The 17,093-nt window shown below is 41.6% G+C and overlaps 1 protein-coding gene across 8 annotated transcripts in view; it reads left to right on the forward strand.

The window, feature by feature from the left end:
* Nucleotides 1-11,793, forward strand: part of KANK1 (KN motif and ankyrin repeat domains 1) — a 129,840-nt gene extending 118,047 nt beyond the window's left edge. For 5 of the 8 annotated variants that reach the window (XM_032675371.1, XM_032675370.1, XM_032675369.1 and 2 more), the window contains 6 exons: nucleotides 1,476-1,563; nucleotides 4,181-4,412; nucleotides 6,989-7,131; nucleotides 7,660-7,860; nucleotides 10,047-10,145; nucleotides 10,809-11,793. In XM_032675371.1, the coding sequence (XP_032531262.1) occupies nucleotides 1,476-1,563; nucleotides 4,181-4,412; nucleotides 6,989-7,131; nucleotides 7,660-7,860; nucleotides 10,047-10,145; nucleotides 10,809-10,871 (826 nt within the window). In that variant the 3' untranslated portion in view covers nucleotides 10,872-11,793. The remainder of the gene's footprint in view (nucleotides 1-1,475; nucleotides 1,564-4,180; nucleotides 4,413-6,988; nucleotides 7,132-7,659; nucleotides 7,861-10,046; nucleotides 10,146-10,808) is intronic. The other 3 variants (XM_032675372.1, XM_032675368.1, XR_004354457.1) reach the window with 2 other exon arrangements.
* The last annotated feature ends 5,300 nt before the right edge of the window (nucleotides 11,794-17,093 follow it).

Here is a 17,093-nt window from a genome sequence, read left to right on the forward strand (position 1 = left end):
TCCCTCCTGCTCAAGTGGATAGTCAGAGGCAGTTTCATGACAAAACGGCCATGTGTGAGCATGGAGAAGGTGTCAGAGGGTGTCCTTTCTGGCAGCTGATCCCAGTGACTTTAAATGGTCCATTAACAGTGAGACCCAGGTGGCTCACCCAGCAGAGGCTCTCCCGGGACACAAATGGCACTTGTTTGGGAGCTGGCAATGCCTTGTGAATGGCCTGGTCTGTAAAACGAGCAAGCAAATGAGTCTGGAGCCATGCACACCAGGTCAGCGGCCTGCTGGGAGTACATCTTGCATTTGCACCTTCCACGGCATCTCAGCCATGGCTGGTACTGCTCAGTAAGAGGATGGGGTACAGAAGCAAGGACATTGTCCAGCCCTCAGATCATATGCTTCATGTGAGATTGCATACTGTACTGTACTTCAAAGGTCACTATCACACACTTCTTCAGCATTTCATGTCTTAAGCTGCTTTTCAAATTGCTAGTAGTGGACTGTGTAAGATAGGATTTGACAGACAAGGCTTTTCTGTTTTGGTATACGGAAAGCAAACTATTGTCATGAGTTTTTACTGATTCTTCATTAGTAAATGGTAAAAGGAAGTATAAACATAAACAGGGAAGGGATATTTTATAGTTAATGGTTTTGCCAGTGGTTTACAAGTGTGCTAGCTTGGAAAATTATGTAGGTGGAATAATAACAGTAAAAGAGCTAAAACAAAATTAATGTCATGTTTCACTGAAGGTGTAGCTTAGCATCAAGTTCTCTGTAATTGCCAGCTGCTAAATAAAAGAGATGCAGAAATTAATAATTAAGAGCTTGGAGGCCTTGGAGCTGTGTCTTTTGAAGTGCTCTGAGCTTGCTTTATCCTAAGCTGTAGGATGGCTTGTTATTTTACAGGTGGCATAGAAAGATGGGCAGTTTCTCTAAAGAGCTCTCTAATTTACATTTATCGTAGCAGGGGGTGGTTGTGAAGAGGAGTACCAGGACAGCTTAGATAGCCATGTGTACTTGAGGAACATGTTCTTTGCAAGCTGACTGCCCTGGCAGTGCCCTTTGAGGGGAAGGAGCAGGGCACATGGCTACGCATGGACACGGTCCATGCTGCAGTGGAGCATTTCATTGCTCTGGAAGCACTAGCAGCTGGCATGTAACCCAGGAGGGCTAAAATGCCCACCTTACACACAGAGTGTCTTAGTTTCTCTGCTTTCTGGGAGAATTTTCCTAAAAAATTCTACCATCATCCTCTCTGCAGGTTATAGGCAGAGATGGTTGGCCGCAGTGACATGTGGGACAGGCACAGACCTTATTTTCAGCACTACTATGAGTAGAGAAGAGCTGCCAGAGTGGCTTCTGCATGGCAGATTGCTTGCCTGGAAACATTAATTCCCAGAGAACTTTCAGAAAGAGAAATGTTTCTATGCTGAAACATTAAGAGAAAAATTGAAACATGCAGTATATGTTGCTGTCTCCCTCAGATACGAGCTAAGTGAAAAGATGCTTTCTGCCTGTCACTTGCTGAGAAACAACATTGATGACCCCAAGACATTAACCAACAAAGATGTGGTAAGCAATACAGACAAAATTCTCTCTGAGATGCAATAGAAAACTTGAGGGAAGGATAACTTGTGGTTTTGCAGGACCAGCATTGCAGTGGGTAAGCAGAAGAGGATTTCATCTTTCCTGCGACGGTCACAAAGCTCTTTCTATCAGGAGACTTTTGTCCAGAGAATGTACTTGTGCTCTGTGCACTTGGGTGTTGTCACGCAAGGCACACACATAAAAATAGTAATGTGAAAGTGCAGTTTCAACACATCTGTGTATTCCTGTGTTATTTTTGTAAGTGTCGCTTTAGCACTGCTGTGGGCAGCTCTTAGGCCTCACATTAGGAGACTATATGCCGTAAGAAGACTGTTACTTCCTATGACAAAAGCTCATTATTCTGAAACTGTGGTGATCTACCTCCTTCTAAGCACAGGGGTCTTGTTTGTATTTGCCTCATATAGGAATTACCTATGCTGCTTTGTGAGGGCGATCTGAAAGCAAAGGAACACTGCTTAGTGATATGAAACTGAAGTTTGCATTTCTTACAGTTGTGTGGTGATGTAAAAGGCAACAATCCACTGATCTCCTCTACTGTAGAGCATCTGCAGCTTCTTAAAGACAGTTATGTTGTGTGTATGACACAGTAGTATTGTCTGTGTCCGGTTCTGACATTTGTGGTCCAGGGAATGTTTTGAAAGGTTGTTCAATACAGTTGTGACAGTTTTTAATCATGTATCTGTCCTTCAGGAGTAGTTTAGGCATTCAAACAACAAATGCTTTAGGCCCTGTTGGAGTTGTAAGCATCAAAAATGGCATAACCACATGATGATCTCTGCCTTGGAAGTGTAATTTGAATTTACGTTTTTCTTTCTTGTGCTTAAAGTGTCTTCCAGCACAAGTAGTGCTTTGTAGGTGGAAACTACAGACTCATCAGCTCTTGTTCTCTGTCTGTCTGCTGATAAAGGATTCTTGTCCAAACAGATTAAATGTCAGTACAGCTAAGGATCCATATAAGTTGTCCCAACCTCTTCCAGCATACTCAGCTCTTATGGTTTCTGATTACACCAGGAAAAGCTGTGGATTGCTTATTTTGGAATGTGATGGATTACGTGAATAAAAAGCAGTGTGCTATTTACTTAATAATGTGTGTGATGCTGTGACTAGAAATAATTTCTTAGTGGTATTTTGCACTCAGTAGCGCTTAAAATTAAAAAAAAAAAATTATATTGTGTTGCTTTATGACCACTTTTTTGTTCAATTCTGTGTGTTCACAATACATGTGATCCAACTCAAATAGCTGGACCTTGTCAGTTTTCATTCTGTAAATGTGTTTCTGTAGTACAGTTATATATGCAGTACTGACGTATGGTAGAATATTCTCCCTTTACCGGACACGCGCCACCTCTAGAGCTACTGCAGTGTTTTCCCTAGAGGCTAGATAAGCTTTCTGAGTGTCTTCTCTGTAAAACTGTCCTTGAATTTACTGGCCACCTTGTATATGGTGGTCCTTCCGGGTTACAGAAACTGCCTCTCAAAGTCAGAGCTGGTGGTGACTGTGGAAGCCTCCTTGGCTCACAGCAAGATCTGCTCTACCTACATTTTTCCCAACAGATAAGTTACCTGGCCTAAGAGGCTCATACTCCTTCACCCCTAGTCAATACCAATGTGAAAGTTTATCCTGAATGTGTAGCCTGCATCTTCTCATTGCAGCTAAAATCTCTTGCTACGACAGCCAGCCATCCTTCAGGTGAAGAACATGTTCTTTCTTTTCTTACTGCAACAGTCTTTTGCTGTGAAAATGTTACAGTGTTCCTTTCCCCAGCAGTTCTTTCAGCACAGCATCTCCAGTCCTTCCTGTCTGTCCCATAGGTCAGATTTCCTTGACTTCTTATCTTTCTTGCTGTTCACCTTTGAAATTGTTTCAGCCAAATCTTTTGTGTCATCAGTGATCAGACCAGACAAAGTAGTCCAGCTGTTGCCTTCACAGCAATAGGCAGAGAAGAGACTGCATCAAATGCTATGCGAGCTATAAATATGTTTATTCACCCCAAAACAGTATTTGCCTTTTTCATTATACTATGATGATGCTGTCTTCGGTTCAGTTTGTAATCATCTTTAATACCCAGCTCTTCTCCTGCAGAACTGCTGTCCAGCCAGTTCTCATATACTTGAGGCATTTGATAATTTGTGCCTCAAAACTGGGCCTAATTGACTTAGCATGCTGTTGTTTTAAGTCCAGTCAGAAATGTGCATTTTCCCTGTTCTCCGTCTTGTGTTTATTAGTGATTCATAAACTTAGTTAAGTATTTGATGGAAATGGTTACTCCAAGTCTTTTTTTCTGTTCACCAGTATTTGATTAATTCTGAGAGGATGAGATTAATTCTGGGAGTAATCTCATCCATGTCCTCAGAGGGGAATAATTCCTGAAAATCAGGTGAAGTGAGAGGAAGTAAACAATTAGTTTTAAAGAAGGCTTTAGTCAGAGGGGAAGCTTCAGTCTGTCATCTTGTTTGTGAGCTGAATGCTTTCTTCACACATTGGACTAAAAGAGGCTTGACCTGCATTGTTGACTTGTGGGATGGAAAATCCTTTAAACAGATTGCCCATATGTAAATTTTTCTGTTTTGGTTTTGGCAGAGGTTTTGTTTAAATACCATCCAGCATGAGTGGTTTCGTGTCTCAAGTCAGAAGTCTGCTGTCCCTGAAATGGTTGGAGACTACATAACTGCTTTTGAAGAGATTTCTCCTGCTGTCCTCAGGCATATCATCAATATGGCAGATGGAAATGGAAACACAGCTCTGCATTACAGTGTCTCACATTCTAACTTTGAAATTGTAAAGCTTCTTCTGGATGCAAGTAGGTTAACAGGTTTGCTTATTTTTTTTTTAATTATTATTGGTTTTTGCAATTCTCATAGGTGAAACTGAAAAGTTTTAACTGTTAACAGTTATATGGTGGCCCACTTGAGTAATCTGGAATCTTTGTTTCTAGCACTAGCTTTTGTGATGATGTTTCTTGAAAAAGTTATAAAAACACTCAGGTAAATTATACAGAATTGGCCGGTGTCTGAGACTTACAGTTAGATCCCGGACTTTTTGGACTGTAGTTCAAAGCTCAGCAACACCAGCCTCTAGCACTAGTTTTCTCTGGAGGCAGTGCAGCTGCTGCTCAGTCAGGTGTAGGGTGCTGGAGGAGGAAGATTCATTGAGGTATAAACATCCATCTTAAACACTCAGACCAGTCTAGTTTTACCTTATTAAAGTGATGCAAAACCTTTTTTTGGCCACCACCTTGACACATCTCTGCTGCCTTTCTGAGAAACTGGAGCAGTATGGCATTCTGTCACAGAAGAGCATTTTCCTGATCCATAAGCAATGTGATGATGCTTCATGTAGTCGCTTTTGTTGTTGCTTCCTTTTCTCAATCCCCTTGCAGAGAGGGTAGTGACCAAGGAGAGACTCCAGAGCATCTGCTCCCCACATGCAATGTGCCAGATGGCAGCCAGCAGAAGGTATCACATTGGAAATGGTCCTAGGCAGGATGTGATCTGTTTAAGCTCCTTCTTTGCTCCCTGAGTTAAGTTGGTTTCTCTAAACTAGTTATAAAACCTGTCACAGTTGATTGTGAAAGGTTAACTAGGCCAATAACATGTCTGGAGTGTAAGCCAAGCAATATTCATAAATCCAGAAGGGTAGCACCAGATAAACAAGGATATTAATGATGCAAATCCCAGATTTCAAAACCCAGCACATCTGTCACACATGCAGAGATTTCCTTAGCAGCAAAGTGAGCACTTTGAAATCTCTGGTCCTGTTTGAAGGCCCTCTTCCTGTTGGGTAGAGTGAGTCATGGCAGGGGAATTCAGGGAATGTCAGGAGCACAGTGAAATGCAGCAGGCTGGCTCTGCAGCACAGCGGTGGTGGGAGGGAACTGCCCCTCCCTTCCCTAGGTATCTCAGGGTAGCAGGAACATGCTCATCTCTTGCTGGAAGTCAGGACCTCCTGTAGGTTCCAGCAGCTAGTGTACGCCTGTGGACGCCAGGGGTTAACTGTAAAATACAACCGTGACTAGTGCCAGGTAGTCCCCTGCGGGAGAACTACTTGTGCCAGCACTTGGAAAATGTTTTCAAACAGGCAGATTCCTTCAGGTTTCAGCAGTCTTCCTCTGGACTGTGTCTGAATGGTCACTGTGATCAGCTTTGCAGTGTGGTTATATCACAGGCAGATTGTTGGTCCAAGACTCTGTGTCTGTGTGTTTGGTGGGAAGAAAGAACGAGATCAGAGAATCCTCCATATCACCAAGCAGAGAAACAAGAGGACAAGTAGGAGAACAGTTTTGTTCATTAGCCATATAGAAAAGGAGCTGGAATGTGACCTCAGAAAACACACTCTGCTGAAGTAATCTAGTCAGGGTAGGAACACATCACTTCTAAAAATTATTCATTACTCATGATGTAATGCATGTAGCAAGAGCGTTCTGTGGCTTCATGGAAGTGATAAAGTAGTCTAAAAGTAGTAAGGTAACATCACTGATGTCTATGAAACATTAAAAATGTGCATTTTCTTACATCTGCACTTGTATTGCTTCTGAAATGTTCTTTTCACTGAAAAAGAAAATCCTTTGGCAATAAATCCATAGAATTTCTTGGAACATTTCTGCAATTGTGGTGCAATTCAACCCCTAATCTAGAGATACTGTTTATGTAAGTCTGAGTCCCTGCTTTTCAATAAGATAAGCACACTGAAAACCCTGCTCCCTGGTAAACCAATAAGCTTGATGAACTTCTGCAGAATTTTAGGAACAGAGAGAGACTGGAGGTAAGATTTGAACAAAAAGGAGAACTCTTGTCAGTTGCTTTCATGGTCAGAGCACTTGCCTGTATTTGTTCCCAGAGTAGTTTTGCTCACAGTCAGATACGCTGTAGAACTGGAAGCAGCCTTTAATTTAAAGGGGTTTTTTTGGCAACTCTAAAACATGTTGAAGTACACTTGCAGATTTTCAAAATAACGCCAATTACAGGAAAATGTTTGTGCTGAGGAAAAATAACTTTTCAACTGACCATGTTGCTGAACTGTTTTTGTTTTGCAGTGTGGATGCCCTCAGGAGAAGAGCTTAAGGACTCTCCTGATGGTATTTCTGGTGGCAGAACCATGACCCTGATGGCCATGTCAGATTTCAGACCACTTGCTTTTACAAAAGAAAAAACAAACATACAAAGAAAGCCCTATACATATAGTAGAAAAGAATTCTTTTCTTTCTCAGGCTCAAGAGCTCCCCTGTTTATTTTTTATTTTTCCACTTTCCCTTGAATTGCTTCCATTATGAAAGCAGTTGCTGCTTTTTCTTTTTATAGGCTGCTCTACTAACAGTTTATTCAGTTGATTAGCACAATTACTGCTTTTTGGGTTCTTGCTTTCCAAAGAAATTATGTCATCCCTCTGCAGATGTCTGTAACGTAAATCATCAGAACAAGGCTGGTTATACCCCCATCATGCTTGCTGCGCTTGCAGCTGTGGAAGCGGAGAAGGACATGAGGATAGTGGAGGAACTGTTCAGCTGTGGGGACGTGAATGCTAAAGCCAGCCAGGTCAGTCAAATGGTTCACGAGGCACAGTTTGCATTCCTGTGACCTTTTATGTTTCCTTCCACGCTCCCATCCCTGCTCTGTCAGTTCAGCTTTTGCGCACATTCGCTTTCACCATCTGTGGTTTTTGTGTGTATGTTTTTGATTGCTTTGTACAAAACAGAGCCATGGAAGAACAGTTGAGCCTCAGGTCTGGACCTCTTCTAAAAATGAAGGTTGAATATTATATGAAAGAACTATTACTGAATTTTAGGAGGCATTTAGAAATTATGTGGCATTTAGCTCCTTCCAAAGAACTGTAGATGTCTGGAAATAGTTTGGATATCTTTCACTAATTCAATAAATAGCTAAGTGAATGTGGGATATTTGATGCAAAAAGGTATTTAAATAATGGCAATCCAAGCCTTGAGAGTACTGTTTAAGATAATGATTTCTTTTCCCCAGAAGAAGCATAGTGTCAAAAAAATGTGTTCATGCTTTGTCAGTGATTGTCTCTGTATTTATTTGGGTTTTCTTCTTCTCTTCATGCAGGCTGGTCAGACTGCACTGATGCTAGCTGTGAGTCATGGTCGGATAGACATGGTTAAAGCTTTGCTGGCCTGTGGTGCAGATGTCAATATCCAGGATGATGAGGGCTCTACAGCTCTGATGTGTGCTAGTGAGCATGGACATGTGGAGATTGTTAAACTTCTGCTGGCTCAGCCTGGGTGTAATGGCACCCTGGAGGACAATGTGAGTTGCCTTTCCAGACTGTACTACTAAAATCTGCTTAGGTGATTCTCTGACTCAGAGAGTGCTAAAGTACCAACCACATGAATCTTCTGCTTAATGGTAGTAAGTGCTGTGATTATTTGGCTAGTATTTTTACTTTTCTAACAGACCTACCTGGTAGCCATTTCTGTGGTTAGCTGTAGGTATTTAGTGGCCAGAACGGAAAAAAGTATTTGTTAGCTCATAGTAAAACATCTTCCTTTCATACATTCCTTCTCCCTTTCACAGGAGTTTTCCCATTTTCAGTTAGGACCTTATCTGGTGACTTTGAGGCTTTCTGTATTGCTTTTCTGTGCCTGTGGCAAATATCAGTTCTCTTGATATAACGTTCACACTGTATCAACACAATGACTTTTGAGAGTACAGATTTGGTCTCAGTCGCGAAGCTCTGTTGTCCTGACAATAAAGAGATACAGACTGTGACTTCCGTGCCAAGTGAGACACTTGTATATTTTTTGTTTGCAAGGATCATCGCAGCCTACACTGTCAGCAGACAATTTGATCTGTAGAATTCTCAAGCCTGAAAATGTTGACTTAGTTGATCTCTTGCCAGTACTGTATTCTTGTTAATGACATTTCTTGGGTACTTTTCCATTCTTCCTATTGCATTACCCACTGCAATGGTTTGGGATTTTGGAGGGCAGTGGGTGGCTGGTTGTTGAATCTGTTGCAGAGAGGCAGAGACATCATTTCTCTTCATTCACTGACCTGCTGCAGGAGGCAGCTCAGCTGTCTGATAGTACTAGCAGTGTGTAACAGCTGGCCTGAGGAGAAAATGTAAGAAGACTTCAGTGTAACAAACACTTCTGGGGCAATCTAGATAACTGCAGCCAGGATGCTGTTAGCACTCTTAGTTATGAAGTCAATAATTTAAAAATCTTTATGGGGACATGACACTTAAGTATTCCTGTAGCCAGTTTCACACTCTTTCTCAAGCACAGTTTGACTGCTGCTTATTCATTTTATATTGGGGTTGTCTGTGCTGTGAGATTTTGAGAGTTTTAGCATTCCCCTAGCTATTCTGAATGTCACAGCGAGGCTTTTCCAGTCAGCGTGATCAGTAGTAAGCTGAGCATCATCCTACTAATGTGTTCCATTCTGACTGTGATTCAGCATCTCTCTTTAAGCACTTGTGTTGCCTGTGGAGTGTTGTGCATTTGTAGTGCATTATATTGCATTGTAGTGGACAGCTATTCTAGCTCCCTGTCTGCTTTATGTATAATTGCCTCCTGTAGTCTCATAAGGAGATTTTCCATGTGGATGCTGTCTGTCATGTCCTGTGCTGGAAAAAGAGTTTACAGTTTAAAAACTTGAGCCAACCTCTCCAATACCAATACCAGAGCTCTGGCCGTGGCTGGAATATGTGGTCCATCCCTGTGAGAGCACATTTCAAATACGGACATTATTGTAGAAACTTCTGTGTGCAAGAGCCAAAAGGCAGGCAGGGAACCAGCCAGCAAGCCAGGGGATGCCTGACATCTACTTCTTCCTGGACCAAACATGGTCTAAAGGAAAAACTGCAGATCAATAAATTATCCTTTCAGTAAACCCAGTTTTTGCTTCTAGCACCCTCAACAACTGTGGTTTCTGAAAGCAATAATATCTTCTGAGAAACTGAGGTGACAGTATTTAACCATGAAATTATATTTAGACTTCCTTTAAGGAACATTTGGAATTATGAGTGCAAATTCTCCTAGTGTTAATGGGGCCTCTAACACAATTATCATTGTAATACAGCAATTATCATTATATTTGATTAGCATTTATCCCTCCCTTATCTTCTCTTCCACTTGTTACTGACATTGTAGTTTCTCTCAGACAGCCCAATCTTCTGAAATCACTGGTCTTACACAGCACTACATGTAACGTTATTATGATAATGGTGTGCTTATTCTTCCTCAGCAGTAATCAAGAGTACTCATTGAGAGAAATTATTAGGCCTCTGACAATTGGACTACCTCATAAAACAGCAGTGCAAGGCTTATAATAAAAGAAATGAAACAAGACTCTAAATTAACCTAACTGTCTGTATGAATACCAGGGCCTCCACTTCATAACTTCCCTTCTCTGTGGGCTGATGGGACTTTTAAGAGATCTGTTAATGCATACAAGCACTAATTCTCCTGTTTCTTCCTTTCTTCTCTCAGGATGGCAGCACAGCACTTTCAATAGCCCTGGAAGCTGGACATAAGGACATAGCAGTTCTCCTTTATGCGCACGTCAACTTTTCCAAAACCCCATCACCGGTTAGTATACAACCTCCTGTAGTTTATGTTTTAACTTACTGCTCCTGAACATAATAGTAAAATGTAAACAAGAAATTAACCCCCTGGTAGCTATACAGCAGTACAGCACATGAAATTTCAAGTTTAATCACAGGATCATTTTTGTGCTGGTAAGGGGACTGTACTTTTTAAAATGCAGACTGACTGCAGAAGGTTGAAGGCTGGCTGAGGGATACTTCCTCCTCCTCTTGTTCCTCCTCCTCCTCCTCCCTTTTATTTAGAGATACAGATAGCTCACTAGTAAGGTTCACTGACACTGCCTTGTGGATAGGATGCTGTTGTATTATTGTAATGCTAATTATTGACCTGGTCACCCAAAGATAGCTGTTTCTGGCATTAGAGCTGTCCTAGGTGTTCTGGCAACTACCTACCCCTTCTCTAGCCCTGACTCGCTCTTCTGATGAACTGCTGCTAAGCATTTCACTGTCTAAAAAACATGCACTCTAGTGCATGTAGGCTGTATGATAGCTGTCACTGTTCTTCCTAAAATTTAAAAAAAAAAGTCAAAAAAAGATTTATCTGTACAATTAAAGGCAAGGAATTGAACAGAGTAATTTTGAGTGTTGTGTTCACTAGCAGCTGGCTGGAATAATTTGTCTTTGATTAATTGTTCTTCTTTTCTAGGGCACTCCTAGGCTTAGCAGAAGGACATCTCCTGGTCCCACCCACAGAGGCATGTTTGAGTAGTAGTGCATGAATATCTGTAAAAAATCTCTATGCCATCTGTAAGCTGCTAAATGTTACTGTTTTACTGAGACAGATACTGAATGTAATTGTCTTGTGCCTGAACTCACCAGCAAAGTGAAAGCAGAGATCTAGTGCTAAAGAGAGAAAACTGTAAACTTGAAGTAAGCCTGTAGTTAAGTAGTGCTCAGCAGAGAACCTTTCTGTTCTTTTGCTCACATACTCATAATTCTGTACACTGGCATAAATCCTGTTTTTCTTTGCTGTAGATTATCCTCTCCTGTGTTATGTGCGCCCTAAGACTTCTAAAGCTATCCATGCAGGGGTGTCCCAGTGGCTTCTTTTTAGTCATTCTAAAATATATTTACTGTGCCTAGACTTTATCACAGTAAACTTTTCATAGATTTCATTCCAACATGATTTTCATGTTTTTAATTATTTGAAATTCAGAAGTCGCAGTTGCTTATATAGTCAACTCCGTGGATCTTGAGCTGGTGGGTGAGTGGGTAGGTATTGGGGATAGAGCCTTTTGTCAGGTCTGAAGTTCACTAAATAAGTTGTTGCTAATTGGGGATAATGTATAACTTTTTATATAAAAGATACTAGTGTCTATAAAATTAATTCGCACAGTATTTTCAACATTTTATATTCCTTAATAATTAAAATCTAGATGAAGAATTACATGTCCTGTTACCATATTTTTATTAACTGTGTCAGTCTATAAGCTCCATACACGTTTATTGGAGAATAAAATTAGAGGTACCAGTTGTATATTCCCCTTGAGTGGAATTGAGCGTAGTTCTCAGTGCGTATTTATGGAATGCTATTACCTTGTCACATTCACTTTAGTCATGAGTATTGAAATGTTTGAAGTGCCTTAGAGTCTTGCCATATTTTCAGAATAAAATTTCATTATGCTGTTTTACTCCTCTCCTGTTTTACTTGTGATTTGTGCTCATCCAGAAATGCTGCACACTTCAACTTCAGCAGGAAAACAATCTAGATTGGTAAATTAAGGCAGGGAGGACAGGATAGCTCAACCCTTGGGGGCTGCTGATGTGAGCAGCATTGGTGCCCACTCGAGTTTTTTCCTGCTGACTGGAAGAAAGCTTTGCCCAAGGTGATCTGCCTTCGCTGGTATTGCAAAGGTTGCGAAGGCTGGACCCTTTGCTGTTTGGGTGAGAAGTGGCCTCTCTCTCAGCCATGCGAAGCATCATGGGGAGGCACCAAAGGACCATGTTCAAGCAGTTTACTGGAACTGAAAAATAGTTACCAACTGCAATAAAAGCCTTTGAGCTTTATCTTGCAAACAATCCTGGCAGCATAGTGAAAGGGATGCTTTCTAAATGGTATTGGAGCAAGTTCTAAGCTAGTGCCTTCATACCCTTGTCAGTTCAGACCTATCTGACAAGACAGAGAAACACACCTCAATGCCTTCCTTCAGGGGATCTAAACAGTTCTGTTAGTCTGTGTCCTTTCTCCTTCTCACCTTAAATTCTTATCAACAACTTTTCCCTTTGAAACAGGGACCCACTGAAGCCATTCTCACTTGGCCTACATTGACTTAGTGACTTGGACTGCCAAGAAGTTTCTGTGAGCTCTCTCAGATCTGGTTTGGTCCAGTGCTGCAGGTACTATGTGATAACATAGTATCACAGTAACCTAAGGGCAGGTGAAATATCTCTGTTGAGGGGAGACATATCTTAAAACAGTGGTCCTAAACAAGGCACTCCACCCTTTGAGATCAGTCAGTTTTTACTATTGCACCGCTCTGGCCAACTTTTCTTCTCACTCCTCACTTAGCATGTAATGTGTGGATGCTCTCTCACCTGCATTCTATACACTAGTTATAGAGGTATGTCACCCAACGAGCCAAATTACTGTGAAAATAAGGTCTTCCCTCTGACACCAGACTGACAGCAAACAGCAGCAGTAGCTGCAAAAAAAAAAAAATTAAACAGAAAAATGCATACACTCTCAGAGACAGCGGGTACAGGCTGTCCTGTGTAGCAGGGAGCTGAGCTGTGCTGCACACATGCAACCACCCAGTGACCTGAGACTGGGTCACACACAGTAAAGAACACCAGCGCAAACTTCCCAATGAATTCCTCATTCACTTAGGACCTGTGTGGATTTCTTGTTCAACAGAATTACTGCAAGTTGGATCTCCCTTTGGCATGGCAAAACTGGCTTTTGGGTCATTTTCAGATCTGTTGATCTGCCATCTCTTGCCCCAGTTCAAACAGTTGTCTGGAAAGCAAAGTCAAAATAATGTGTTCTTGTCTTCATGATTTTAAAATACACACAGTGCTAGAGATAAACAAATCAATCTGATGAAGCAGAGAAAATGGATGACTGCTTTAAACATTTTCCAGAACTTAATCTAATTTTACAGAAAATCCAGTTCACTTATTTATACATGCTTACCTGTATCTCATGGATTAAATTCTTGTCTAGTGGAGAAACAAGACATATTGCCAGGACAGATTTTGGAACAGGAAGAGGTTTCTAATTTCAGTTTTACCAAGAATGTAATTTTTATTTACCACTGAGTTGACCAAAATCAGTCTAATTGTGCTTTCTTCAGGGAGTTAGTGATCATACATGTAACTCTTGCTTACATCTCCTGGCAGTAGTTTTAGGTAGTCCTTTGAGGAGCACGTAGTTGAACTTGGTGCTCCCTTCCAATATGAGATATGCTGAGATTCTGTGATTCTATGATGGCAGTTCTAATGAATGTAGAGTATGCTCCAAAGTCTGACTTTGATGAAGTGTATGCTGAACTGTCTGATAATGTCCTCTTCAGTAGTCCCACTCTATTGCTGTATCAAATAGGTTAATTAGTAACATGTCCAATAGATCTTTGCCACAAAAATAGTTTTTTAAACTATGACCTCCGTTGCTGCACTAGTACCTTGCTAATGTGCTTCATATGCAGACACTATTTGTATGTACTGTAGCCTAACCTCCTATTCGTACATAATGGAGCCATGAATATAGCTTTGCAGGGTAGAGAGCCATGACTATTATTTTCCAGGTTGGAACAGAACTCTCTCCCTCGACAAATCAATGAGAGTTCTGGGCATGATGGAAGTCTTGGATGTGCAGTTATCATACACAGGTTTAAAACAACTGGTCTGGTTGTTTAGGTGACTAATGACACAAGGAGAGTCATCAAATGTGCTCTTTTTTTTTTTTAACTTGGAAAATCATAAGAAGAGGAATGTGAAAATAAACATTCATTCCTTTTTGTTCCTTCCCCTCACTTCCTGCCCCTTTAGAGAACTGGTATATCAGAAATGAACACATAGGAGTTAACATTTTCTAAGTGATTGCGTTTTCTAATGTCATTGATTGACAGAAATCTGGGGAGGAATCTGACCATTCTAACACCATACAAGTGTCAGATTATGCAATTTGGGAGTGCCTAGAGTTAGCTTAGGTGCCATTTTCCTGGTAAGCAAGAGAAACTGACTGCCTAGAGTTTTAGAAAATGTTAGATGAAGCTGTGGACTCTGCATTTCTGTGCAGTGTTCAGTTTCACTCCAAAAACCTCATTGTCTTGGGCTAAAATGCCTTGTAAAGCAAAGTGCTCCCAGTTTTAGCTGTATCGTGAAGTAAGCCATTGTGGTATGCCATGTCAGGAAGATTGCCAAAAGGAATGAAAATTTTGATTGTGGTAGTGGATATAGGTGAAAAGTACAAAATTAACTTGACTGTTTTACTCAAGTCAGGAAATGTAATTTCTGGCCTAAAATTCTACTAGGGTAGACTTAATGAAAAAAAAAAAAGAAAAGAAAAAATAATCCCTTAGAATTCTGTTCTCTTGAAGCACCCTCCTGTCTCCAAGACATTGGCACCTGAAGCAGTTCATACTGTGGAAGTTGGGCTCTTCCCCAGGAAATAGTTAAGAGGTTCCCAAAAGTGTTTGTATTCACTGATACCCTCTGCAAGTCAAGTTTAATTCCACCTGGTAATGATGAACAGCATTTATCACAAGTGCACGGATTAAGGGGTTTACGTGCATACCAGCTCTGAACTGAGCTCCCCCTACACATTCATCAGCATTTGTTTTTTCAGGTCAGGTCAGATAATGATTGACTCTCACTATATCCAAGCATGATGTTGTCATCACCTTTGAATTCTAACTGTCAGTGAATATATAAAAGCTCTGGCACTTTTTCAAGACTGTAAAATACGTTGCTGTCTTTTTCCAGTTACACTGTCATACATTAAGTGAATCTGCCACTTACAATCACTCTAAGAGATAAAAGGTGAGAGTTAATGATATTGAGTTTTAAATTATGGAAATTAGCCAACACAATATTCATCTAAATGCAACAACGAAAAAAAGCATTTTTGCAAGATGCGCTGTTGGGAGCTCGGTGAACTACCATCAGACCTTCGTGATGCTGTCATCATCACTTTGTATAAGAAGAAAGGTATTAAATCAGATTGCTCAAACTATCATGGTATTACTCTGCTCTCCATTGCTGGCAAAATCCTGGCAAGAATACTCTTGAACAGACTAATACCCACTATAGCAGAAGGAATCCTACCTGAAAGTCAGTGTGGTTTCAGAGCCAACAGGAATACTACAGACATGGTATTTGTTCTCAGACAACTGCAAGAGAAGTGTAGGGAACAGAACAAAGGTCTTTATGTAACCTTTGTCGACCTCACCAAGGCTTTTGATACTGTGAGCAGAAAAGGTCTGTGGCAGATTTTGGAACGTTTAGGTTGTCCCCCCAAGTTCCTTAAAATGATCATCTCACTCCATGAGGATCAGCACGGCCAAGTCAGATATGGCAACACACTTTCTGAGCCCTTTTTAATTAAGAATGGCGTGAAACAAGGCTGCGTTCTCGCTCCAACCCTATTCACCGTCTTCTTTAGCATGATGCTCCAAAGGGCCACGGCAGACCTCGAGGATCAGGACGGTATCTACATTCGGTACTGATGGAAGTCTATTCAATCTAAGGCGACTGAAGGCCCACACCAAGACCTTAAACCATCTTGTCCGGGAGCTGCTTTATGCTGATGATGCCGCCCTTGTTGCCCTCACAGAAGCAGCTCTGCAGCGTTAAACATCCTGCTTTGCAGATGCTGCTGAGCTCTTTGGGCTGGAAGTCAGCTTAAAGAAGACAGAGGTCCTCCATCAACCCGCACCTCAGGAAGTCTTCCATCATCCCCACATCACCATTGGCCAATCAGAGCTCAAATCAGTCCAGCAGTTTAATTACCTAGGTAGCCTCATCTCCTCGGATGGTAAGACTGACGGAGAGATAGACAACAGGTTGGCAAAGGCATAGAGTGCTTTTGGAAAACTCCACAGAAGAGTATGGCGTAATAAACACTTGAAGAAAAGCACCAACATCAGTGTTTACAAAGCCATAGTGTTGTCTACTCTCTTATATGGTTCCGAATCATGGGTCATCTACCGCCACCACCTGCGTCTCCTAGAACGCTTCCATCAACGCTGCCTCCGTACAATCCTTAACATCCGCTGGTCAGATTATGTGACCAATACATCTGTTCTTGAGCAAGCAGCTGTCACTAGTATTGAGGCCATGTTACTGAGAACGCAGCTGCGATGGGCAGGGCACCTCTCAAGGATGAAGGACCACCGCCTCCCTAAGATCTTGCTTTATGGTGAACTTGCCACTGGCTGCCGCAAGAGAGGAGCCCCGAAGAAAAGATACAAGGACTCCCTGAAACAACATCTCAGCCTTGGCCATATTGATCAACATAACTGGTCTACTCTGGCCTCCAATCGGGAGGCCTGGAGACACGCCATCTATAACGCAGCTGTCTCCTTTGAGAACACACGCAGGATCACTCTCGAGGAGAAAAGGCAACGCAGAAAGAACCGTGTCTTGCAGATTACACCATCTAAGGAGTCTTTCTGTTGTGCCTTTTGCAATCGGATATGTCTGTCACGTATTGGCCTCATAAGCCACCAGCGTGCCTGTAGCAAATGTGGATAGTGCCTTCCCAAATCTTCGTTCACGAAGCCTAGCCATGATCTTCTTGATACTGCTGGAAGAACTCAAGTTATTCTAGAAATAGCTTCTATGTCTGTTTCTCTTGATGTTTCCTACTTTTGGCTGAGAAGTCTGGCTGTTAAAAGTCCAGTTCAGCCATAGGGTGAATTAATGCAAAGCCTTGGCATCAATCCCTGACACACAGGACTGGCTCTGTTTGCTGGGAAGGAAGTGGCCCAAA

Source organism: Chiroxiphia lanceolata, chromosome Z (genome assembly GCF_009829145.1).
Source record: "Chiroxiphia lanceolata isolate bChiLan1 chromosome Z, bChiLan1.pri, whole genome shotgun sequence".
In the NCBI taxonomy this organism is placed as follows: domain Eukaryota; kingdom Metazoa; phylum Chordata; class Aves; order Passeriformes; family Pipridae; genus Chiroxiphia; species Chiroxiphia lanceolata.